The sequence below is a fragment of the Lepisosteus oculatus genome, chromosome 5, assembly GCF_040954835.1.
Source record: "Lepisosteus oculatus isolate fLepOcu1 chromosome 5, fLepOcu1.hap2, whole genome shotgun sequence".
NCBI lineage: Eukaryota > Metazoa > Chordata > Actinopteri > Semionotiformes > Lepisosteidae > Lepisosteus > Lepisosteus oculatus.
Window position 1 is genome coordinate 35871270 of NC_090700.1, and position 23212 is coordinate 35894481.

At 41.9% G+C, this 23212-nt stretch overlaps 1 protein-coding gene across 2 annotated transcripts in view; it reads right to left on the reverse strand.

The window, feature by feature from the left end:
• Positions 1-23212, reverse strand: part of tbc1d22b (TBC1 domain family, member 22B) — a 137361-nt gene that overhangs the window by 90788 nt on the left and 23361 nt on the right. For both annotated transcript variants that reach the window (XM_069190323.1, XM_006628423.3), the window contains 2 exons: positions 19332-19402; positions 3793-3921 (listed from right to left, as the gene is read on the reverse strand). In XM_069190323.1, the coding sequence (XP_069046424.1) occupies positions 3793-3921; positions 19332-19402 (200 nt within the window). The remainder of the gene's footprint in view (positions 1-3792; positions 3922-19331; positions 19403-23212) is intronic.

A 23212-nucleotide genomic window follows, 5' to 3' on the forward strand; every position in this document is an offset into this window, starting at 1 on the left:
ACCAGAAAAGACCAGGCTGCAGCACTAACACAGCCTTAAAAAGTTTTTTTTTTATCATTTGTATATTTGTTCATGTCTCTGGTTTACCTCCCAAAAGGAGGAGAACGTACCCGCAACAAAAATGTACTACCAGCAGACATAAGTATCTGCTAAGAAAAGTTATTTCTATAGTTCATTAGGCATACAAAAAATCTATTTTTCAAATTAATTTACTATAAATAAAACTTTACTGAAAACTCACTCTTCTTCTGCCCATCAATTGCTACAGTATTTAACAGACAAAGTGCTGGTCAGTGCAGCTCTGAACCACACAACGCCTTTTCTGCTGTTTCAGTCTACAGGTATGTCAATATCTATCACTAAATTTGCTTTTCTACAAAAGTAAGCTGCAACAAGAACAGACTTTTTCTATTGGAGGTTTAAGTCCATTTTCTGAGAAAAAAACACTTTTCCATCAGTCTTTCTCTCCCTCACAACCACTAACCTGGCACCAGCCTACCATGCAGGTGTTCTAACAGCTTTTTTATGGTGTGGGTGCACCCAACGTCTGGATGGGCAGGAGTCAATCTGCGCGAGGTGGTCAAAGGGCAAGTCTCATGGAGGAACACAGAAAAAGCTGAAGCAAAGTGTTGATGTGAGACATTGGCTATGTGTCTTTATGTAGATGTTCTGAAACAATTACAGAATAAACAGTGTGGACAGCAAAGTCTGTCACATTATGATTAATCAAAAACTACTTATTTATTCCTTTAAAGCATCCTAGTCATACAGGCTTAATATACTGTATTTTTAAGCAACTGTCCATCAACATTACCCTTTCTGCAGTGGCAGACAGGGAAATTGGAGTGTGCTTACTTAAGAGACTTACAGTACACATCTCTGTACTGGAGTGTAGACTGTTTTTATCATCAGAATCATGAAATCATTGAACTGCTCCGCATTCAGAGGAAGTACTGTACTATGAAAGAATGCAGGCTTCTTTTAGTTTTTTCTCCACTTGCCAACCTTCTACATTCCTCAGATCACTGGGCAGTGCAGGGGCAGGGTGTGAAGGACACTGTCACACAGCACAAAATCCCTCCACCCTTCGATCCATTTTCTAACCATTTTATTCAATTTAGGGTCGCAGGGGAGCCAGAGCCCATCCCAGCAAGGAGTGGCTGCAAAGCAGGGTACACCCTGAATAGGACATCAGTTCATCCCAGAGAAGACAGAGAGAGAGAGAGAGACACACACACACACACACACACACACACACACACACACACGTCTATTTTCCCAGAAACCAGTTAACCTACCAGTGTGTTTTGGGACTGTGGGAGGAAACTAGAGCACCTAGAAGAAACCCACAGGAACACAGAGAACATATGATGCCCACACAGATAGCATCCCAAGGATAGAACATGGACCCCAACACTGCAAGGTAGCAGTGCTAACTACTGTGCCACCATGCTGCCCCACAGCATAAAATGTCAAAGCTAAATATCCGTCTCTTTAGGAATGAGGAGAAATTCCCAGCTCCCTGATTTAACATTGACAGATGGGAACATGACAGAGAAGAGGAACAGAGGCAAGGCAAACGAGGCTCCACCTGAGAAAACCCCAATTCTGAGATTTAATTGCCTGCCATGCCAAGAGCCACCAATTTGAAAACAGCCTGGGATGAGAAGAAAAGGGCAATTTACAAAAGCAATTCTCCAAGCAGAAGACTCTCTTCTTCAGATTACTTGCAAATGTTATCTTAACCTTTTTATCAATCATAACCTGCAGCTCCGAGCAACATTTCTTGTTTGCAGTAAAACATTGTAAATCAGTACCGTTCCTCTGTCATAAAGCCTGGATATGAAATTATGTGTTTTAATAATTGAAGAACTACACATTGAAACAACAGCAATTCCAAAGCGAACATCAACAAGGGAGCTGTGCACTGCGATTAGACGTGTGCCTAACATTAGTTACAGGGCAGACAGCCTAAGCTAATGGCTAATATTTAACATGTGCAATTAAAATTCAACTTGTACAAATTTTTATAACATATGAGCTCATGCTTTATTTATGGGGTCTGCAGGAGTTCTCAGTAAAACGTTCAAGAAAAGGCCATGGGAAATGTTTAAAGGCAGTCGATGTTTGCAGGATTATGTGCCACACATTAAACAATATCTCAGGGGAGGAAAAAAAAGGATGGGAAGAGTTTGTTTTGCTGGTTAGTTAGAGGAATAGTTTTATACATCAAGGCATGAATGTTAAGTCACTTCTCCCTAGAGGGCAAAAGGGCATTCTGTTTATTCCAAGAGATGGGCAAGGCTATGCCACAATGTCTGAATTGCCAACTATTAACCCTTCTTCTGGAGACCCTAATTCTTAAACTGTTGAGGTCATGACTACAACCCTCGAAGGAGAGATATAACCAACCCACACACTTTCAGTTCTTCTGCTTCTCTTATCACTGCCAGCAAAAATGCAGGGTTAAGACATCGAAAAGAAGACCAACACACCTCTCTCTAATAGCCAGGGCATTTTTCGGAAAAATTACTAAATTCTTACCTTTGCTAAATGACATGGAATTTCCTAAATGGCTTTCTACATGTGATTATCCGCGTCAATACCTAAAAAATTATTAAAAATAAATTTGGGGAAGTCAATATTAAATCCCAGAAAGCCAGCACTTCACTCCTCCATTTTCTCCCTAACCTGTCCAGTGATCATGACGGCAGTAATCCAGCACAAGAATCGTGCTGACACATAAGTAGGACTTAAATTATTCCAAAAATTTCAGAAGTCTGATGTGCAAAGTGGCATATAAAAGATACAATGAACGAGATTTATGAATGCAACGTAAAGCTTAATGATTTATTATTCATGTTATCATCTATTTTCACTTTATGCTCACAGAAGCCGACACTCAGTAAAATGTGCACCATCCCACGAAAAATCCCATTCACAGCTGGATAGTGGCGAAGCCCGGATTAGAAGCAGCCACCTCTGAACTAGAGAGCCCAACCTGAGTCCTTGAGCAGGGCCTTCACAAGCTGAGATGCCCCCCATGGACACATAAATTTGTAACTTCCCATGTCTCACTAATGTGAAACAGAGCAGTTTGTGGGCCTGACTAGCACTCAAAACCAAGATGAATGTCCTTCATAAGGCTGACGCACCCTGTGCTTCTCTGAAAAGGGAGGGCCATGCAGGAATATTTATTTCCACCATGAAACATGACATTTCTAGAGCTCCCATGTGTCTCATCCAGAAAAGGACCTAATGAGTGTGCCAGCTGAACCTTATAATACAATTTGAGCTGGGCCAGGATTACCCAGGCAGCAGCGCACTATTGGGATAGTTATATGATGTGCACTTAGGGGACCTCAATCAGGCAGATTGTCCACAGCTTGCCTCACAACAGTGCCCCTGGCACTTACTGGGCTCCTGGAGAGAGAGAGGCACCACTCCTCCAAATGCAGCTCACCTGTATGGCCCTACGGGTCTGACAGTGTGTCTGAGGACAAATGGCTGAGTGGGAGAACTGGGAGAAGTGGGAACAGGGTGGCTTAAAGCAGAAAACCAATCTGAGATTCCTGCAACGCTTCTTGGCGGCATATTTCAGAGTATAATCAAGAACTTGAACTGCCTGACTTGCAAGTGCCGGCACTATCAATGAAAAGGTCTCGAAACAATGTATGGAACTGTACTGACTGAAGGCCTGCAGTTTGAGGAGAAACGCTGAGAGTGAAACAGTAAGTTACTGAACAGGAAGGGAGTTCAGGGAAAGAGGGGGGAACACTCCTGGGACCGTACCTGTCTGTAGGTGTCTCGGTGGTGCTCATCATTCCTGGAGTCATAATACTGCTGGATGAAGCCAAAATATTCCTCTCGCTTTCGGCGCAGGACTAGTTCTCTCCTCTCCATATTTGCAGGCAGATAACCCTGTGAGGAAATTGAATATTTCAGGCATTAAGGTTAATACTCCAAGCCTATGGCCTTCTGCTCCCAAGGATGTTTACAGTAAACACAGTGTATAATCAGTTATTCTCCCACCCCTCCTCCCCTATCGCACACTGTAATGCATTACAAAGTCTGGGCACAGGCAGCCAAAGGCACTTACAGAATTAATCCGTTATTGAAAAGTAATCCCAAAATCACTGGAATTGACATCAAACAGCCGTGCCAACGTAAACGCAGCTCAGACACCAGCAGGCAGACGTAATCTCACAAAGAACTCACACCGGCTCACAAAGGTAGAAGGAATTTCAGATTTTACTATGTTCCTGGGTTTTTTTTGTCCCTCCATTTTGAAATAAAGAGCAAAATGCGTCAATGACTGATTGGCTAACTGATCAAATGAATGAGTGAATGGATACATTTCGCAAGAGTCCCTTGCAAGTACATGGAGATATGCAAAGAGGAATTTTTTTGCCTTCTAGTGGGACTGGAGTGCACAGATAAGAAACAGCCCGTTTGTTAACATTAACATTTTGATGATTTTTTAAAGTAATTCTATTTTCAATCTGTTGTGCTGGCAAAAGAACACACACATACTGTATTTATACACACATTATATGAAAAAGCATTACATCCCCAAAAGAATATTTTTTGAATCTATATAGTGAAGTGCACATGGGGCTTAGAGACTTTCCACTAAAAAGATTCATCTTGAGTTTAGTTTTTAACTGACACAAAAAACTGCATATGTGAAAACATATGCTTTTTATGTATATATGCTTATGTTAGAGCGCAAACTTGAAAATACATCTATTTCATACTGGTTTCATTATCCACATGGATCATTTAGTAAGCTTTGCACATACAAAATACACATTGAGTAAAATATATTCTTCTGACTTATTCGCAAAGAAGGGATGGTACAGTACACGGAACTAACAAATCGCTAATCACGCCCGGACATGTCTGACAATGCGTTTGGGTCTTAGCCAATGTATTATTGGTATGAATATTCATTAGCTTTTCAGCTAATCACAATGCCACAGGACACAGAACTGCCTAATGGCTTCTTATTAGACCTTTTTGCACATATAAGGCAAAGTTAGTATGCTAACATGATTAGGCAGATAATTAACATTAGTATCCACAATAAATTGTTACTGCTGCTCTAAATTCCAAGTTAATTCAAAGAATGTCTTAGCTACTTGATATCAGCACTGTATCTCCATATCCCTCTTGTGAAATTACTGTAAATAGACTTTGCTGTTGGTGGTTTTTCTATTTTAAATGGATTGCACGCATGGCGCATTAAGGTCATTGAGAAAACTAGATGATCAATAAATTGCCTATTTAGATAACTCCACAAAAATTTCAAGTAAAGCACACTCCAAATCAAAGCTGGTGTATTAGATCTGTGAGCTGGTATGAGCAGCCGGTCCTTGCAGTGACAGCAGAGGTGTCACAGACACGCCTCTCTCCGCACAGGACCAAACATCAGAAACATTACCTTATTTTGCCATTAGATGCAAGATTCCGGGTTCAGCTGGAGTTCTGACCTGCACAGAGTTGGAAAGACCAGAAGGGAGCATCCCCACTCCAAAACACTGCCTGGAGTGCAATGAGTGCAATGAGTTCTTCACTCGTCATGGGGCAAGAAAGTGACTTTATGGTCAAACCATTTGCCATTAGCTTTTATTAAAGACTTGTATTAAATGCTGAAATGAACCATCAAGAAGTCACTTTATTCACCCCCACCCCACCCACCACAAACAGAAAATAAATGAACTAACATAAAAGAGACTCTTGACACGTCAGCTACTCCGAGATCCCCACCCCGTGGAAGATCAATGGGTTCTAGATAAACATTAGTCCCTGTTGACGCTACAGCTAGCTGGCACAGTTGTACCTCACAGCTCAGGGGTCCTTGGTGTTAAGTGAAACAGCCTTGGCATGTGCTCTGCATGTTTGTGTGGATTTGCACCAGATTCTCAGTGTTCCTTCCCCCCTACCTATGACAAGACTAGCTGCTTGAAAAGTGTCCTGCTGGGTATATATCCCCATAAGGGAGGCAGCTGGGCTCCCCACCTCACTGCATGCCCATGAGCACAGGGTCTTAGGTGATTCTCTTCCCTACTGCCAGGTCTCCTGGACTACAATGACGGGTAGATAAATGATATGAAGTCCAACCACTCTGTCACAGCTCCTCCAGTCCAGAAGAGTACACATCCGTATCCTATACACAAGCTAATTCTTAAATAGTTACGTTTTAACACTTTCCAAATTGTTTTACCAATGACCAGTTCGGAATAAAGGTTTTAATTTTGGGCACTAATAAAAAAAAAACACTTTGTATTGCGCAATGATTGTTTTACCATTTTCTAGAGAAACGTTATGCTAATTAAGCTCCTGCTTTCTTGCTCAGTGGGTCTTACCCTGTGATCTCCCAGATTAATTTTTACAGGCTTCCATTTTCATCACTTTAACGAGCGTGTGGAGTGGCCCTCCTAATTAGCAAACCCATTATCAGCACTGGAAAATCAGGGTTTTAATGTGCTTTAAAGGAATGGTGTGCTTGGTTGGTGGGCTGAAATTCTGAGGCTCGAACCTGCTTAAATTTGTGGCGAAACCCCAGCCATGAATCTCCTTCCCCCGTTGGTTATTTAGCTATTTCAAAACCTGGACAGGAGGTTGGGAGACTGGCATGAACTGGATGGTTGTCTTCTCAAACTAAGGGAAAAGCAATTGCCAATCCAAACAAATAGACCCTCTTCACCAACACCAGCTCTGTGAAGCACTTCAGTTTCTCTGACAGGGCTTTGATGGAAGATAACGACTCTCACGCTGACAAAGATCTGACCGTTTAGGCTCCGCCGCGAGCCCTGGCGATTAATCAGGGCCCTGTCCTGACAGCTGCATGTCTACAGCTGCAGATTAAAAAGAAAGCCCAACTCTAACAAAGTATTGATCTCCCGGCAAGTGCCCGAATAGCTAATCTATAACACTTTTAATTAACAAAAAAAAAAGATACGAATAAAGGATACAAAAGATTCCAATATCCTGATCTGCCTTTTCCTTAGCGCTTGTCAGAAATTTACAGATGGGGAGGACAGAAATCAGAAGGGAGGGGGTGTCTTTGCAGAGGTGTCTGAAATCCCTATAGATCTCCCTTCAACACAGGAATACCAGAGGCCTTTAACCCTTATGAGTGTTGAATAAGAGGAACATGAACCAACTGGCCTTGGTTAAATCAAGTATGAGAAAAGATACTACAGGCACCTCAAATGTTTCTGCTTTAATAGACAAGCTTTCAGACAGAAATTCCTGTCGAACTGTTCTCTTTTGCTAATAATGGAATGGAAATGGAATGGAATTACAAAATGTTACCTCATTTTATTCTTCAAAAGACAATATAAAAAAGTAATTAGAAGTTTACACAAGGGGATGGCTAGGAGGCACAGTGGTTAGCACTGCCGCCTTGTAGTGCTGGGGCCCTGCGTTCAGTTCTGGACCAGAGTTCGCAGCAAAATAGATTCTCTCCTACACACAAGGCACTTGCTGCTAAGCTGTTCTACAGTTATGTCTGAATTTGTGTAACTAGCTTTCCCTGATATTTATCAACAATTTGAAAACAGATGCTCAAAAAGCCACCCATTTGTGCCTGTTAGTGAGGCAAAGCCTTTTTGACTTCATTCCAGACTTCGCAAATCAAATTAAAGAAATACAGTACGCCTGTTCTTCGTACTCACTGCGCAAAACTGTGCAGCTGGACCTCCTAATTACGCATTACCCCACGCAACGCACCAATCAACGCAACAGCTCCTGAAGCACAAATGGTTTCCTTGTGACATTTTTACATTCTAACAACTGGTTTATTCCTCTCAGCCACTGCGCATCTTGGACTAGCCCCAAAACAACACTCTGCCTGTCCTAACTCCAGACTTATGTTTCCTGGAATATAAGTATAGCATCAGAGAGCATTAATACTCAAGATGAATCAATTTTCTTGTATTCTTTAGAGGCCTAATTTACTAAGCAAGCTCTTTTGCAGTGGTTTATTGTTTGATTCCACTTTTTATTTTCAAAAGGCTTGAGTTATTAACTAGAAAAAAATGGCTGATTCCTTCAAAACACTTGCTCTCCAACTCATCTTTCAATACTCTGTGCAAAGATTTTTTTTGTTTTTTTCCCCCTTGACAGGAGTTTTGATGCAATAAATTAAGCAAACTGTTCTCTCATATATCAAACTGCTTTGTCCATTTATCAGCTTTTTTGAGGTTGTTCCAAGGCTTTAGAAAGTTAAGGAAAATACAGATATTTCTGCTTCTTGTTTTGCTCAATCAATTATACAGACTTGACAGCCTCACTGCTGTTGGGTTCAGAACTCTCTCTCTCTTTTATCAGAGAAACACAGGGTGCATGATTGCAGTTCTTGTACACTGTATGTGCACGCTTCAGTAAGTACAATAAAAAATGACAAAGAAAACAGCAACTGTACTGAATAAAACATTTACCTAATGTATTAATTACAGGTGGTTGTTCAAACAGCACTCTCCCAAAATGGAATCCAGTTTATGAATTGCTTTCCAAAGCAAAACCCATCCTGTGTTTATTGTTTGCAAATGCTTGCTTTAATTATTCCAGTAGTGGAAAACTCTTACAAGTGTGAGCATGGTTGGAAAGTCAAGAGGATTAATTAAATAAAGTCTGCGTGCCCACCCCCACACATGCACACACACTTTCCTCAAGAACTGCAGGTATGTCCCCATGAATTTTATCTATATATGAATGCATAATCCCGTCTGTGTGCCTGCAAGAGGTTGAATGCAATTTGAATTTGTCTGACCAGCTGAAAAGAGTATTAAAGGAGCCACAGCACCATTCAGATTTTTCTCCACACCTTCAGATCAGTGACTGGGCTGCAAGGCTCAACCAACTCTCCAAACAAGCACCTTGACTCTGAAAAGCCCTAATTAGCACGTTATTTTAAACTGATTTGGAATGGGAGCACTCCATTTTTGAATTGCCATCATTGGAGGAAAATAGCCCTGCTCCACTCTTTTAGCGACTGAACAAATTAATTAAATAAATGAGTGAGCAGAGGAAATATCTTCCTCTCCAGAGAGAAACAGAAGGTCAGAGTCAAAGTGAAATATTCCGATTGAAATTAAGATGCTCTGGCACAGATCCCAGGTACTGAATTAAGTCACAAAATCAGGTCTCTAGCCAAAGGCAATCGCTATACATAGCCTGTGCATGTACATTATCAGAAGAAGCTTCACTTTCTGGAGTGTCTCCAGCATTCTTGAGGGGGGTGGAGGGACATCAGATTAGTTTATAAATACAGTTCAGTGGATCAGCCACTTTGCGAATAGTATTTAAAATAAATGAGAGAAGTCAGAGTGCATCTGTTGGACTTCACTTAATCCCTATATGCATATATACAGTATAATAAGAAACACCATTCAGGGTTACAATGTTTTCGAAAGCAAGAGGTCACCACAAATAATGGGAATAAGAAAAATAATATATATTAGTGTGTTTATTACACACACATTTTATATAATAATAATAATAAACTTTATTTTATATAGCACCTTTAAAGGTGGCTTCTCAAAGCGCTTTACAGGATGACAATAACAATAAATAAGAAGACTACAACAATAAATAAGAAAATTTCACAAGACAGGACACAATTATAATTACAACAATACAACAATAACAATAGAGGAGACCGTGGAAGATGGTATTAAGAAGAGCAGAGGGGTGAAGAATGGAACCAGTTAAGTAAAGGCTTTTCTGAAAAGGAGGGTTTTGAGTCTGGATTTGAAGGAGTTTAGAGAAGGTGACTCTCTAATATCCTTGGGCAAAGAGTTCCAGAGCTTGGGGGCATAGCAGGAGAAGGCCCTGTTGCCCATACATTGTAGACGGGCTTGGGGGACAGTAAGGAGGGCAGAATTTGAAGAGCGGAGGTTGCGAGGTGGGGAGTAGGGCGATAAAAGTTCAGACAGGTATTGAGGTGCCAAGCCATGTAAAGCCTTGTAGGTGAGCATGAGGATTTTAAAGTCTACCTGGAATTTGACCGGAAGCCAGTGCAAGGACTCCAGGATAGGAGTAATGTGAACACTTGCACTAGACCTGGTCAGGATTCTGGCTGCTGAATTTTGGACATACTGCAGCTTGTTCAGAGTAGATTTAGATTTAGATACCCCAGGAAGTATATAAGCGGAAGTTATTAAAAACACACCAAATTCTATGGGGTACAATACTCCTTTTTCATGCCTGTTAGTACATGTTCATTTGCCGACAATATACAATACAAAAAACTAAGAAAGGTTTCAAACAAGAGGCCCATTCCATCTAGTCCATTTGGGAGTTAGAAATTAATTGATTTTAGGATCTGATGCAGTCATTTTTTGAAAGAAGCCAGGGTTTTAGATGCAACTACATGGCTGGGCAGTTTGTGTTAGTCTCCCGCATTAAAGAGACAGGCAAAACAAGCAATAGATGCCAGGCCTTTCTGCAGTTACCATGACTTCTACACATACATTTATATAAATGAAACTGTCAAATTACACGAAACAATTGAAAATATCAACGTCTCTCCCAAATGCCCCCATCATTTTATCTCATGCTTCTACTTCCTTTTAATTTTTATTCTTACACAGAAGGAAATGACATCTTATGAACGTGCATGCTCACACCGAGCAGAGCACATGATGAATATTAAAATCCGCCAATTATACAAAAGGGAGACAAATTAGCATTATGTTCTGCTTAAGGGGTGAGAAGTGTTTTTTCCTACCTACCTGAGGATTGTGTTCTGCTTTAAATCCTGCAGGGAACAGACAACTAATTGATGATCAGAGGACACTAATCACAACATCCCTTCCCCAGACAAGAGCAGAACCCGTGGGGAATAGAGTAATGCAGGAAATGTTTGCGCAGAAGAGCACGCAGGAGAGCGGTCACTAAAGCACAGACCCTGTCATGCAAAGTTTCGGTTGTGATCGTCTAATCCAGAGCTACAGGTTTTCAATTCTGCAGAAAGAGAAAGGAAACCTGAACCACGGCGACACACAAATACTGCGCCATATTCATCAAAAATTTACCACCACAATTTAAACACCTGCGTTTTCTTTTCCTCCTCTGTAAGAAAACAATGTGTTTGTGAAGTGTCACATAAATCTTTCAGAATGCTCATTTAAGGGTCCCTCAAGGCACTTTAAACATTTCTTTCCGATTTTGTAACTTTCAGATTTATTTAGAATTCAATGCAGTGTTTTTTTTTTTTATATACAACCCTGAGAGACGCAGGGGACACAAAAAAATAAGATATTTATGACGGGACTCAAACTTTTTGTTTCGCTTCAGGCTGCTCATGTTCTATTTCAGTAAGACTTCACTGATTCAGGACACATTTTCAATCTCTTCCTCCACCCACCCCAGGCACCCCCTCCCCCTCAGACCAGCACTATAGGCTGCAGTCTCTCAGCTCTTCCAGCATTCTCCCTGCACCATACCCTGTATTGACTAAACGTCTGGCAGAGAGGTGTTAGGGAGCAGAGCCTTGACTGCTGTACCTCTCAGCATCGCATAATCCAGCCCTATGCTTCAGATGCCCAATGACAAGGAGACTAGGAAGAAATACAGGAGAACCGAAACTGATGGATAGCTTTAGAGTTAAGTGGATTGACCGTACAAGGTAATACATCATTCCTCAATTTATACTTTTAACTAACCTGTAGCCAGAGCTTTATTTATCTATTGAACTCCAAGAACACATACAATAGTAAGGTACAGGCAAGAGAGAGTAGTAGTCCAGTGTTCTTAATCAGAAAGGGTTTGACCCTCTGGACAGGAGTGCAGAGAGTCAAGTCCAGCACAGACGTCTCAAGAAAAAACAACTGTTTAACAGGTGATCAAATTTAGTAATTTGGCATTATATCAATGAAGCTCCAGGAAGGAGCTGAGTCAGCAGGTGTTGGCTGCAAAAAAGAACAAGTAAAGGCTGAAACTTTCTGGCGATAGAGCCTTCCTTCCTTTCAGACCTCAAACATAAAAGTCTCAGCAAGATAAGTTATAAAAACAGGGCAGGACAGTAACTTGCAGTGATGTTGTCCTGTAGGCTGACAGGTGAATAGTATGAGGGAAAACTATCTCAGTTCACCCCTACACAGTTCACCATAAAAAACATACAAACGTTAGAAGTTGGAGGCCACTCAGCTCATTTTGCGTGTTCGGTTACGAGCAACTTAATGATCTAAGAACTTCTTTGTATTTTTTAACAGATCTCACAGTGTAGCTCTGTCCTGTTAAAAGAAGATCTTGTTCATGGTGCCTTCAGACTCCCCACTGAGGAGGTGGAAATACTCCCCGTACACATGCATTCGAACCATTTCAGTTTATTTTATTACACACCCACCAAACGTGGAATAACTCATGTACAAGCTCCTGTACCACACGCAAGAGAACATCATGTATAGAAAAGCTCCTCCAACACGACCACCCGCAGTGCCACTAGTTCTTGGGCACACAGGAAGCTCCACAGTTCCTGACAGGAAATTCAACACCGATTGGAGAAGTAGCACATCTCTCGGTGACATTACTGCAAACCTGCAAGAGTCTATCAAATTACAAGGGCCGCCGTCGTGCTGGAAAGCCCTTGCAAACTAATGTTATCTCCACCCCTGCAGCACTCCGCCACCACCTGGGGAATCCCTGGCACAGCTGGCAGATGAGCCAGGCTCATGCCTTCTCTAAGTGGCGTGAGGCACTTGAGAGCCACTCCTGGTTTCACACACTGCAGTTTCTTTTACAAAAACCAAACCCAGACAGAGGATAGATGAATACACATTAGAGCAAATACATACAGTATATTACACCAGGAACATGAAACTGGGGATTTCAGAAAATCTCTGAACATTAAACAAGGGACTTCTTGTATTTTCTGAAATATATTGGGATTTTGTGAATTCACAGGTTTTCCCATTTGTACTGTAACATTTACACACTAACACATTCAAATTGTCAGTATTCAATCAACCCCTCGTCACTAAGGGGCTTAGCTTTATTATTTTGTAAACAATTGCTTTAACCTTGTAAAATAAATCTATGGAACTTAATAATAACAGCGCACACTAGGAATACAAAGTCAGCATCTGCATGATCTCTGTCATCTCTAAATCAATAAGAAGGCCGTGTTCATTCTCTAAAGACATAGACAACAGGGGACCCTGCATCACCCAGACTGGCTTGTTCTGTGGTTGAACCTGTATATCACTGGTTTCTTTACTGTCATAGTACTGTACTTCCTCCAGCGAGCGCAGGGTCTTTTTGTCATATTTCCAAAAGCAAAAGTCTGCATTCCTGTTTACTGCTTAAGGTACTGTAGATCCAAAATAAATTTCAGCTCAATAAAATGTACGGCTACTATTATTTTATGACAGAGAACTACATTAAAGAATGGACCATTACTGATTACTGATCAACTTCATGTTTCCACAACTCCACTCCAATTAGCGCTCGGCTATACAAGATTTATTGGCACTTATCTGTTCCTTCATTGTATTATATTTATGCTGATATACTGTAAGTCTGGAATTTTATCTATTTTGTTAAACGCAATACTGTATTGATTTATGCAGCTGGATAAGATTTACCACCCAGGATGAAGACGTCTGCTAAGCAAGCAAATGCATACTAATGATGACAGTGTTTTCTGCTTTATACAAACCATTTGGATCTGCAGCTCACAGAACCTGAAGTGGCATCAAACTGCTTGGAAATGGGAGTCTCATTTCTATTCATGCACTGCTTGCTGTTCACTATACTAGATAAGAGAACACTGAAAATATAAGAGAAAGGCCAGATTAGGGCAGGTCAAGTGATTGGACACTTGCAGCACTGGGTCTCGCAAAAGCTTAGCCAGTTGATGCTGATGGCAGCGTTCGGAAAAACACTGATCTACATGCATATGCATGCGCGCGCTCACACAGACACACACTTTCTGATCCAGCTCAGTTGCTAGGCTCTAATTATGTTTCCACTGCCGCCCATGAGTTAATCAGCACGAAGAGATTTCCTCCTCCTGAAGCAACTCCTAGAAAACATTAACAAATCTTCCTATCAATACATATTTATTTAGAAATATTAAAGAAGCCATCTACATCCCATTCTGCCAGAGATGAAGACAGAGAGTAGGCGTGGGTATGCATGTGTCAGACGTCCACGGTGGCGCTGCCTGCATCTATTAGAGCAGAAAAGCCCAGCAGCCTGCCATATAATGAGGACTGAGCTGGCAGTTATTGCACTTCTTGTTTGCAGATACTGGGAACAAAATGAGGCCGGAGTCTGCGTTAAAGTCAACTGTAACCTTTTATTACTTTAAAATCGGGAACGTGTCAAAGAGAAGAACTTCTAAGTGTAGCTCTAGGCCATCTGCAAAGAGATGGCTCCCCAGGTGCTTTCTTTATTACCGTTCAGCATCCCATTAGGTTCGGCAAAATGTTAGAGTGCATAATTTATGCAAGTCTCTTTAATTGCATTGTTCAGTTCTTCTTAAGTATGTGTTCCTTTTTCTCATTACGATTCAGTATGAAATGCCCAAGGGGGGAGGGAGGAGTGGGGTGTGCATTTAAACTTCTTTTTATATCCAGTATTTCACTGCAAAAAGGAGTGTGGGGGGGAGGGGGGGGATTTTCTCTATTACAGGTGCTATTTCTCAGGCAGCCTGGCAGGCATAGACACTTTACAAAGAGTAAAACCAAATCTTCATACAATTAGCTTGGTGTTCCACACTGTAAGACTGGAGTGTGCCTTAATCAGAAGGGCTAGAAATGGGACATTAAATGTGAACTGCTTCTAGAAACACTGATGAGATTTGCAGAGCTGGCTCTTTCAATGCAGCACAGTTCTCTCATCTCACTTCTGTTCCACTTGTTTAATTGAAACCATTAGTCCTCCGTACCTGGCTGTCCGGTAAGCTATCCCTGTGGTGTGAATAACAAATCCAGGAGGGGAACTGCCTCCCGTTAGGACCAGGACTGAACTGGAATTCCAGCATTTTTTTCTGGAGCTCATTAATCTCCAGCAGATCAGGCAGGAGCTGTCACTGAGCTCTGGCTTAATGAAACCCATCTGAAGTGTAGGAGCATTCTTGAGTGTGGCTTTCAATGTCCGCCTGCTGCGTGGGAGGATAATGCCGGGAGGAATTTATCACCAGGGCGGACTGTCTCGCAGCCCCGTGTGCGCGGGCGATGCTAACTTCAGCTTCAAGTCCAGATCTGACTTTAGGCCACCTTCATCTAACACGGATACAGCTGCCACTGCACTGTCTCATCCCTGCTAATATTTCCGTAGCCTGAAGCTATGCATGTTGGGGAAAGAAAAAAAGGGCAGCCCCACCTCTCACAGCCTCGAGCTATCATGCTGCAGAGTTTAGCACAGACAAACAGCTTTTTAATCACACAGCAAAGCCTGTGACAAGATAATGAGAACCTCTCCTTCTTGCTCCTTGTTTCTCCTGCAGGAACATTGTCTGCTTCACTGTCCTCCTCATCACCAGCAGCACCTGTGCACATGACCAGAGTAAAGGGCAAAGAGGTAGGCCTCTCGCACATTCATTTCATAGCCATATCAGAACAGAAACTGAGAAAAAACAGACCATAGACTAGCTTATAAGACAGCTATACACAAGACCGTTTATTATAACAGTCCTTGCACTAGGAACAGGTGGGAAACTGAGAAACAGTTTATATGATGGAAAACCACTCTTCCAATTGTACCAGACGGGCTTCCATAGTATGAATATGCTTTTACAGTGTTTACTCATTACATAAGACAGGTTCAGCTGAGATTAGTTTTCAGAATATAAATCACACTTTACTGGCGCACACTCGGTTTTACTAATCACCTTTTCGGAATCAGAGTGATAAAGCTGAGTGGTATACAAGCAGGTGACTCTCTTACACTGCAACAGAGGTGGAGCCAAATGCATTTAATCAAGATACTGAAGACCTGTAAAATAAAAGTCTAGGTTAAACGCAGCTCTGACATGATAAGAGACAAGCTAAACCACGCATCTGAACTGCAACAACGTGCTCCTTCCACAAGAGAGGAGGTTAAATATTCAGATTAACTTGCGCTGTTCTTCAAAAAGATTTTTTCTTTGGCTTCAGGACAAAGAATTCCCAAACTGCGGGTCTTTATTGATGCGGTGACCTGGGGAATGGCATGTTCTGAAGTAGGAGGGGAGGGCACATGTATCGAGAGCGATCAAAGACAACGTTCAGGCGCTGTGCAACACTAAGATAAGACACTTCCCCTGCATTATTTATTGAGCCTGATGCTAATTAGCATTTCCAAGCAACTTGGGAGCAAAGGAAAATCACTGAAAGGGAGAAATGCAATCACACAATGTCAAGATGAATGACGGTTGTCGGGAGCATACCTTTGCTTGCGATGCAGGACTTGAGAACGGAAAGGTTTGTAGCACAAGTGGAGACTGTTGCTCATAACGTAAGACTGCTAATGGAATACCACTCTGCACACAGAGCGGACATTAATCTTCAAACACGTGCTCACCAACCAAACGGGAATACTGTGCAGATGTCATGGTTGCTTGGCACAGAGTTTCTAGCACAGTTAAAACGCATCCTGCCAAACTAGCGCTGTCACTTACAGAGACATCTAACCAACTAAAGCAAAAATCATCTACCACCTATAAAAAGCGGAAAGCAAACTGTAGATTAAAAAACAGCTTAATTCATATCCCAACCACCAATAACGGACATACCTGTGTAGTTTGGTCTGACTTGCTGTAGGGTTTCACAATGAGAAACACGAGAAGAACAAATATTCAGAACATTATACTGGACACACATAGTAGATATGTTAACAAAACAAGGCACAAATATGTCTGGACTGTTGTCATCAGCTGTTTCAACAGAAAGAAAAAAGACGACAAAACGTTTAGTTTCAGACTGAGTTTCTACAGGACGCGCAACTCGTGGGAATTAATTAAAGAATTTCAGTGGGTAGTTTTCAAGGCAGCACGACAAAGGAAGCAGGACACTGTTAAGCTGGCTTTAAGATCCTTAATGATCTAAGGACTTGACAAGTTAGAGGACCAAGCCATTTCACTCCTTTAATTACTCATTTATGCCTGGTATTTATTATACACTCTCTCTGCTACACTATTTTTTAGTGTATATATTATGTAAAGTGCCTTGAGGGTAATCTGCACTGAAAGGCGCTATAGCGGAATAAAACTGACTGATGAATTCTATGTATATTGGATACATGCGTTCATGACAGAACATCCAGCTGTGTAAACACAAGCTGGATAGCGGAATCCCCAGAGGAAACAAAGACAACAAGGATCTCTGCATCTCAGGACCACAGAGTGCAGCAAAATGAGACATGACGAACACTTTATTTTAATCAAACAACATCCTGCTCTACACAGGAACACACGGTGTAAATAGGCAATGAAGGCCGGGGATCAATACCTCTGCTTTTAGAAAGTCATTTTCTGAAATGGCAGCGCTACATCTTGCTGCATCTTACAGAGTGCTACTGGTAGCAGCATGTATTTACATCTCTGGTATAATACCTTAATTAAGTATTACACAAGCAGCTGCCTCGTCGTGCTGTGGGAGCACAGAGCTGCAGTTCAGTGTCCTTGCCATGGGGGCTCTTTCTTTTACAGTCCAGGCCGTCCCACTGAAATTGGTCATGCGTATCGGGGGCTGTCTCTGGGAGCAGTTTCCCCAATATGTCAGAGTCAACCCGTCTTTGCAGCCAAGATTTCATCTTTTACTATTCAAAAGACACAAAGTTAAACAAGCTCACGGCAGAGGCAGAGAGGCCTTCATTAGTCACCCTTTTTCTCACCTTGTTCCTGTTGGAGAACCATGGATCTATTTCATCTTGTGCTTTTTGTTAACCTCAGATAGCAGGTCAACCGTAAGCTTGAAACCTGTTATCTTATGCGAATAGTTCTATACCTGATTGTTATGTGAAATATGTTGAGGCCAGCGTGTAGAAATTAGATATTGCAAAATACCACACCAGAAAATAAAGCTGTAGGAAAAATGGATTTCTGACCATATGTGTCACAAAATTGGAAAAGGTTAGAAGAGTAAAACACTTTGGGAACTGATCAAAATAACAGTCTCATTACAATATATAAATGCTTACCTATATTCCAATTAAACTGTCAGATATCACTATATTATAATAGTTCTTCAAGTAACCATATATGCAGTGCTAAACACAGCAACAATACCAACAATATGTATAACATTGAAACTCTTCTGTTTAAACTACTGTAATTGTTCCAGGCGCACCAGGAGTCAGAAGCCACAGGTTAATATTCCTGAAGCTCTGTCTTGAGACAACTATTGTTTGCAACCAGAAACTTTCATTGACAGACAGGCATAAACAGAGAGCAGAGAGATCCCAAAATCAAGCTGTGCACGGTTCTATAATACAGGTCAGCCGTACTAAAAGGGCACATGAGAACCCCAGAGAAAGAGCTGGTGACAGGCAGGCTGTCAATGGCAACATGTGTGACAATGTGAGAATACTTGGAATGATCAAACACAGCAGACCCTGTAAGCATGACAGACTAATATCAATGAGCTGGTAATTATGAACCTTAATTAGAAGCTGAAGAAACCCTACCTTAAGGATATGTTTATTGGCAAGGAGTTATTATGCAGCAGGCAGCATTTTAAAGCCCCTTGCCAAGCAGCATTCAAACACTCAAAAAACAAAACAAAAATGAATAAACCCTCTAGTACTTTAGGCACAGATACTGGCAGGGAGAATAATAAATAGTCTGAGCTTTGGGAGGGGGGACCTTGATTGTCAGGCTCAGCCACTACACCGTTGCAGTGATTCATCTTGTAGAAATGCATATGCAACTGCCGGCGTGCTGAACAGAACCCAGCCAAAATAAAATGAGCAGCTCTGACCTGGACAGTCAGTGGTACAAGTGGAAAGTGCCAAACAAAAACCATGAAGGGTCTGTGCAGAGGCTGACATTCTGCATCATAGAGAGGGAAGCGGTCGGCACAATGGTGAGCATTGCTGCCTTGCAGCACAGGGCCCCCCGGGTTAAATTCCAGACCTGAGGTGCTATCTATGTGGAGTTTGCCTGTTCTCCCTGTGTTCACATGGGTTTCCTCCAGATGCTCCAGTGTCATACTGGTAGGTTAACTGGCTTCTAGGAAAACTGGCCCTGGTGTGACTGCATGAGTATTTGTGCATCTCCTTGAACTGGAATAAGCAGTTAGAATATAACAATAATAATAACAACAACAACAACAACATCACTTTGATGGATGGAGAGTGGAGTGTCACTCTGTGGTGTCATGCTTGAAAACACTTACCGACAGCAGTCTCCAGGTGATGGGCCGCACCTCCCTGGGAATCCCTGACCAGCTGTGCTTCCTCAGCTCCTCTGCAGACAGAACACATCAGGCAACCGGGTCAATTAACATTCTCTGCTTCAACACACTGATGTAGAGGGAACCACAGTGCTGACATGTAAAGTGCGCTGCCATTGAAGCTTGTAGGCCTGGTGAAGGGCCACTTCCTTTCCATCGTACCGGCAGGCGAGTCAGCTCTCCCAGCTGCCCCACACCCTTAGTTCTAGAACAGCAGTGCATTGCGGCAAGCAGAGGGTAGCAACAGAAAAGGCAGATGACAGAGGACAGAGGACAGAGGCTGACCGATCTTCAGTTCTGTCCTCAACCGAATGGAGAGCATCTCTAATACTATTCAAAGTGACATGCCCACACAGCGCGTTACTGAACCTGAATGCCCACACAGGTTGTGTTTTCTGCGTGACTGCCTTTTCTGACACGGCAAAGAAAACTGTGATGTCTCTGCGCACAAAAATATCAGAAGTCTGTAATTTTTGCAGCTTCATCTAGATTCATCAAAGGAGGGAAAAGAATGAGAAACGGGACACTGTATGATAATCGGAGATTGTCCTGCTGTGCATCAAAAGAAAATATTGCACTCGGAACACACAGTGGAGCACAGAGTTTTACCACCGACGGCAAAACATTCCTCTGCACCAGATCTGAGTGCCTGTTTACGATCCCAGCTCAAATGATATCATGCGCTAACTGAAAAATAAATACTTCCACAACTTCTGAGTAAGGGGTTCTGAGTCCTGCACGAACACTGCAGGAGAAGCAGCTTGCACAGCACACTTCCCAGCTCAGCACATTAATACTTCATCTGGGGGACGATGCCGTACTTGTATGGGAAAAGCAGGCAGCTCCAAACAACCAGCACACCTGACCAGTGATGCATAATCAAACAGCTCCAAGTTTTAAACTTTCAACCAGGCAGCGGAGAATGCCCTTTTCACAGTTGCCAATATCTGAACTCTCAATTGCTTACATACTGTACTTCACAGGAAGTGCATTTAAAACTGAGATCAGGTGCTGGACCTAACAAGCTAACCTGCCATACTGTTGAACCTCATGCTTTAGTTTCTTACATTCATAAAGACAAATGTGTGCACTGTAAAAAGGTAGCAATATTGAAATGAATACAAATATAGTTTCCTCTTCAAATGACACATAAATGTCATTACGGTTAATGGCAATTTTAAAAATGCTGCAATCTCCCAAGGTTTCTCATTGATGACTGGATCATACAGTCAAGGTAATTTAGGCATCTTCAGCCACTTGGCCAAAACATCACCAGCCTGTCATATACAGTACTCACATGCAGAATATGAAGGTGCTCATTTAACTTCTATGCATTGTTATTCTGAACAAATAACAGAAGAATCACCATAACAAACAGCATTTATAAAGGTATTAAGTGTGACTGCATCCAAAGATGCAAATTCAAGCAGTACAGTCTGCTCAGTGTCCTGCATTGGACAGAGCACTCTGGTGCAGAAAAAGCTGCAACAACAGTGACGAATCATCCTGGCAGGAGTGATTTTCCCAGTACTAACGAACGCAATGAACACTTTACATGAAGGCATATCACTGATTATCATTGCATCACTAATCAAACAGTACAGGTGCACTTTTTTGCATAATATAAAAAAAACACTAATCTGCGTCAATGAAAGCTTTATGATGAAAACTTTTTGGATGCTAGTTGATTTTTTAATTTCCATTTAAGGACACACATTTAAAAGTAAAGTAACAGTGAGATCCATTAAACTTCTATTAGAGTGGAAGACTGTTTAAATGCATCGTTTTGCCTCTCCCTCTAGTGTAAGGTGCTGGAATGCAGACACAGAGCAGCTCAGGGGGCTGTCAAGGACGGCACCCCTGTAGCTCCTTCTTTCTCCAGCTTTCTCTTCATCTGCATGAGGAATAATCGTGGAAGGCGAGGAAAGACTTCAGCTGAAACTGCAGGGCGATGGTGGGAGGGTCCCCAGGTACCGAAGATTTCTGTGATCTCTGCTGCTGCCCATGTGAAGACAGCAGAAAGGACACAGCCACTGAGCTGTGCTACGACACACCCTTAGAAGCTTACATCCATTTCCAACAGGCAGGCACAGCGCCGACTGACAAAATGAGAGACTGCTCGCTGACAACAAGAGGGGGTTAATTTAAAGACAACAAAGGCCAAGTATTAAAAATTCACTACTTTTTAGGAGCAGTCAGAAACCCCTGCTTGGGATAATGCAAAGTAATGCTGGTTAATCTGACAGGTGACTGTAAAAGGATGTCAATAATCAGAGCTGTCAATGCCAAAAACAAACCACAGAAGGGATTCTTAACACAATGGTCCAAGCATGCATTCCTTTACTACTCGTGTTCACATAACCTTCAGTATTTCATAATCATAATTTCATCATCGTTATTATTGTCCTTGTGATGGATCTGTAATTATTATCTCCATCATGAAATTATTATTAGCAGCAGAAATCCTATTATTTTTAAGCACACTAAAACAGCATTTTTTATAAAGCAGTAGCCTCAGTAGGAGCTTAGCGTTATTCTAATTATTTTTAGCAATGGTAGTGGTATTACAACAGTATCACTAAGTGACGACAAGATGCAGGGGAGCTGTGCCTTTTCTGCAGCTCTTCTATACTTGCCAGCCAGCTCCCCCTGCTGTCCTCCTCAGAGAAGTGCACGTCACTCCTGTGTCCTGCTGAAGGTGAAGAGTGGACAGTAGGGCATGAGCACAGCCAGCTGTTTGCTGGTTGTTGAGGTATATCCTTGAGCTGGTTTGCACTATTTTTCATTCCTCCAGAGCAGTGGCCTTAGCAGGTTTACTTGGAGATGCAAAAGCCTCAGAAAAAGACCACGGCTTCGCAGACGCTGCTTCAGCTACTATTGCGGCAGAATCACTTACAACAGGGCTTCAGGTTAAACACCTCAGCCAAGCAATACAGCACAAAGGGTTTGGGCTCAGAGTGACGCACAAAGAGCATGTTTAAACTTTACCCTAACCTGGGTTTGTATGTTATGTCTGTGTGCTTCACTGCTTCTTTGTATTAGTAGATCCTGTGTCTCAGTGGGTTAGCTATGCTGTATGTACAGCAGAGCAAATTACCAGGCCTCCATGTTTAGATATAACATACTTCAGACATATCTGGATTTTCTGCAGTCCCCATGAGATCCAATTTTCACTTTTTTACGACGCTAATCAGTGCAATCAAGCCATTTTCCTAACAACTAGGCAGACTTCACTCTTCTCTCCTGTAAGAATATCTAGCATAACAAATGCGAAAAGATATTAAACAGGGTCTGGAGACTGTCTGACAAAGCCTGCTAGAGGGATCTTAATTTAAATGACAGATTGTTATACTAAACTCTTTGGTACGAAGAATTCTTCTCTGGTGCTAATAACTCCTTCCAACTCTCAGGAAAAGTCTGGATACTGTACATCTAGTATTTCTTGGCAGACATTAACAAATGCATTGAAAATTAGAGAACCAGATCTTACCAATGATTAAGCATGTCTTTAAACAGGGTGCATTTAGGCAAGAAGGCCCCTGACAATTCTGGATGGATTGAGACCCCAGTTCGCATGTTCCTCAAAGAACAGAGACCACAAAGGCTGGCTAAGCACATTGTTGGACACGAGGACAACAAGCACTACAAGATTTCCATTTAATGCAGGCACCGGAAGCATACACACTACGAGATGGGAAACACTGAGCATGAGGAAGCTATTTAAAAAAACATTATTTAGATCTACACAGATGTGGAAACCATAAATAAGGCAGTTATGATCTACAACTGAAATGGACAGTAACTTAAGTAATTTTGGCCAATGT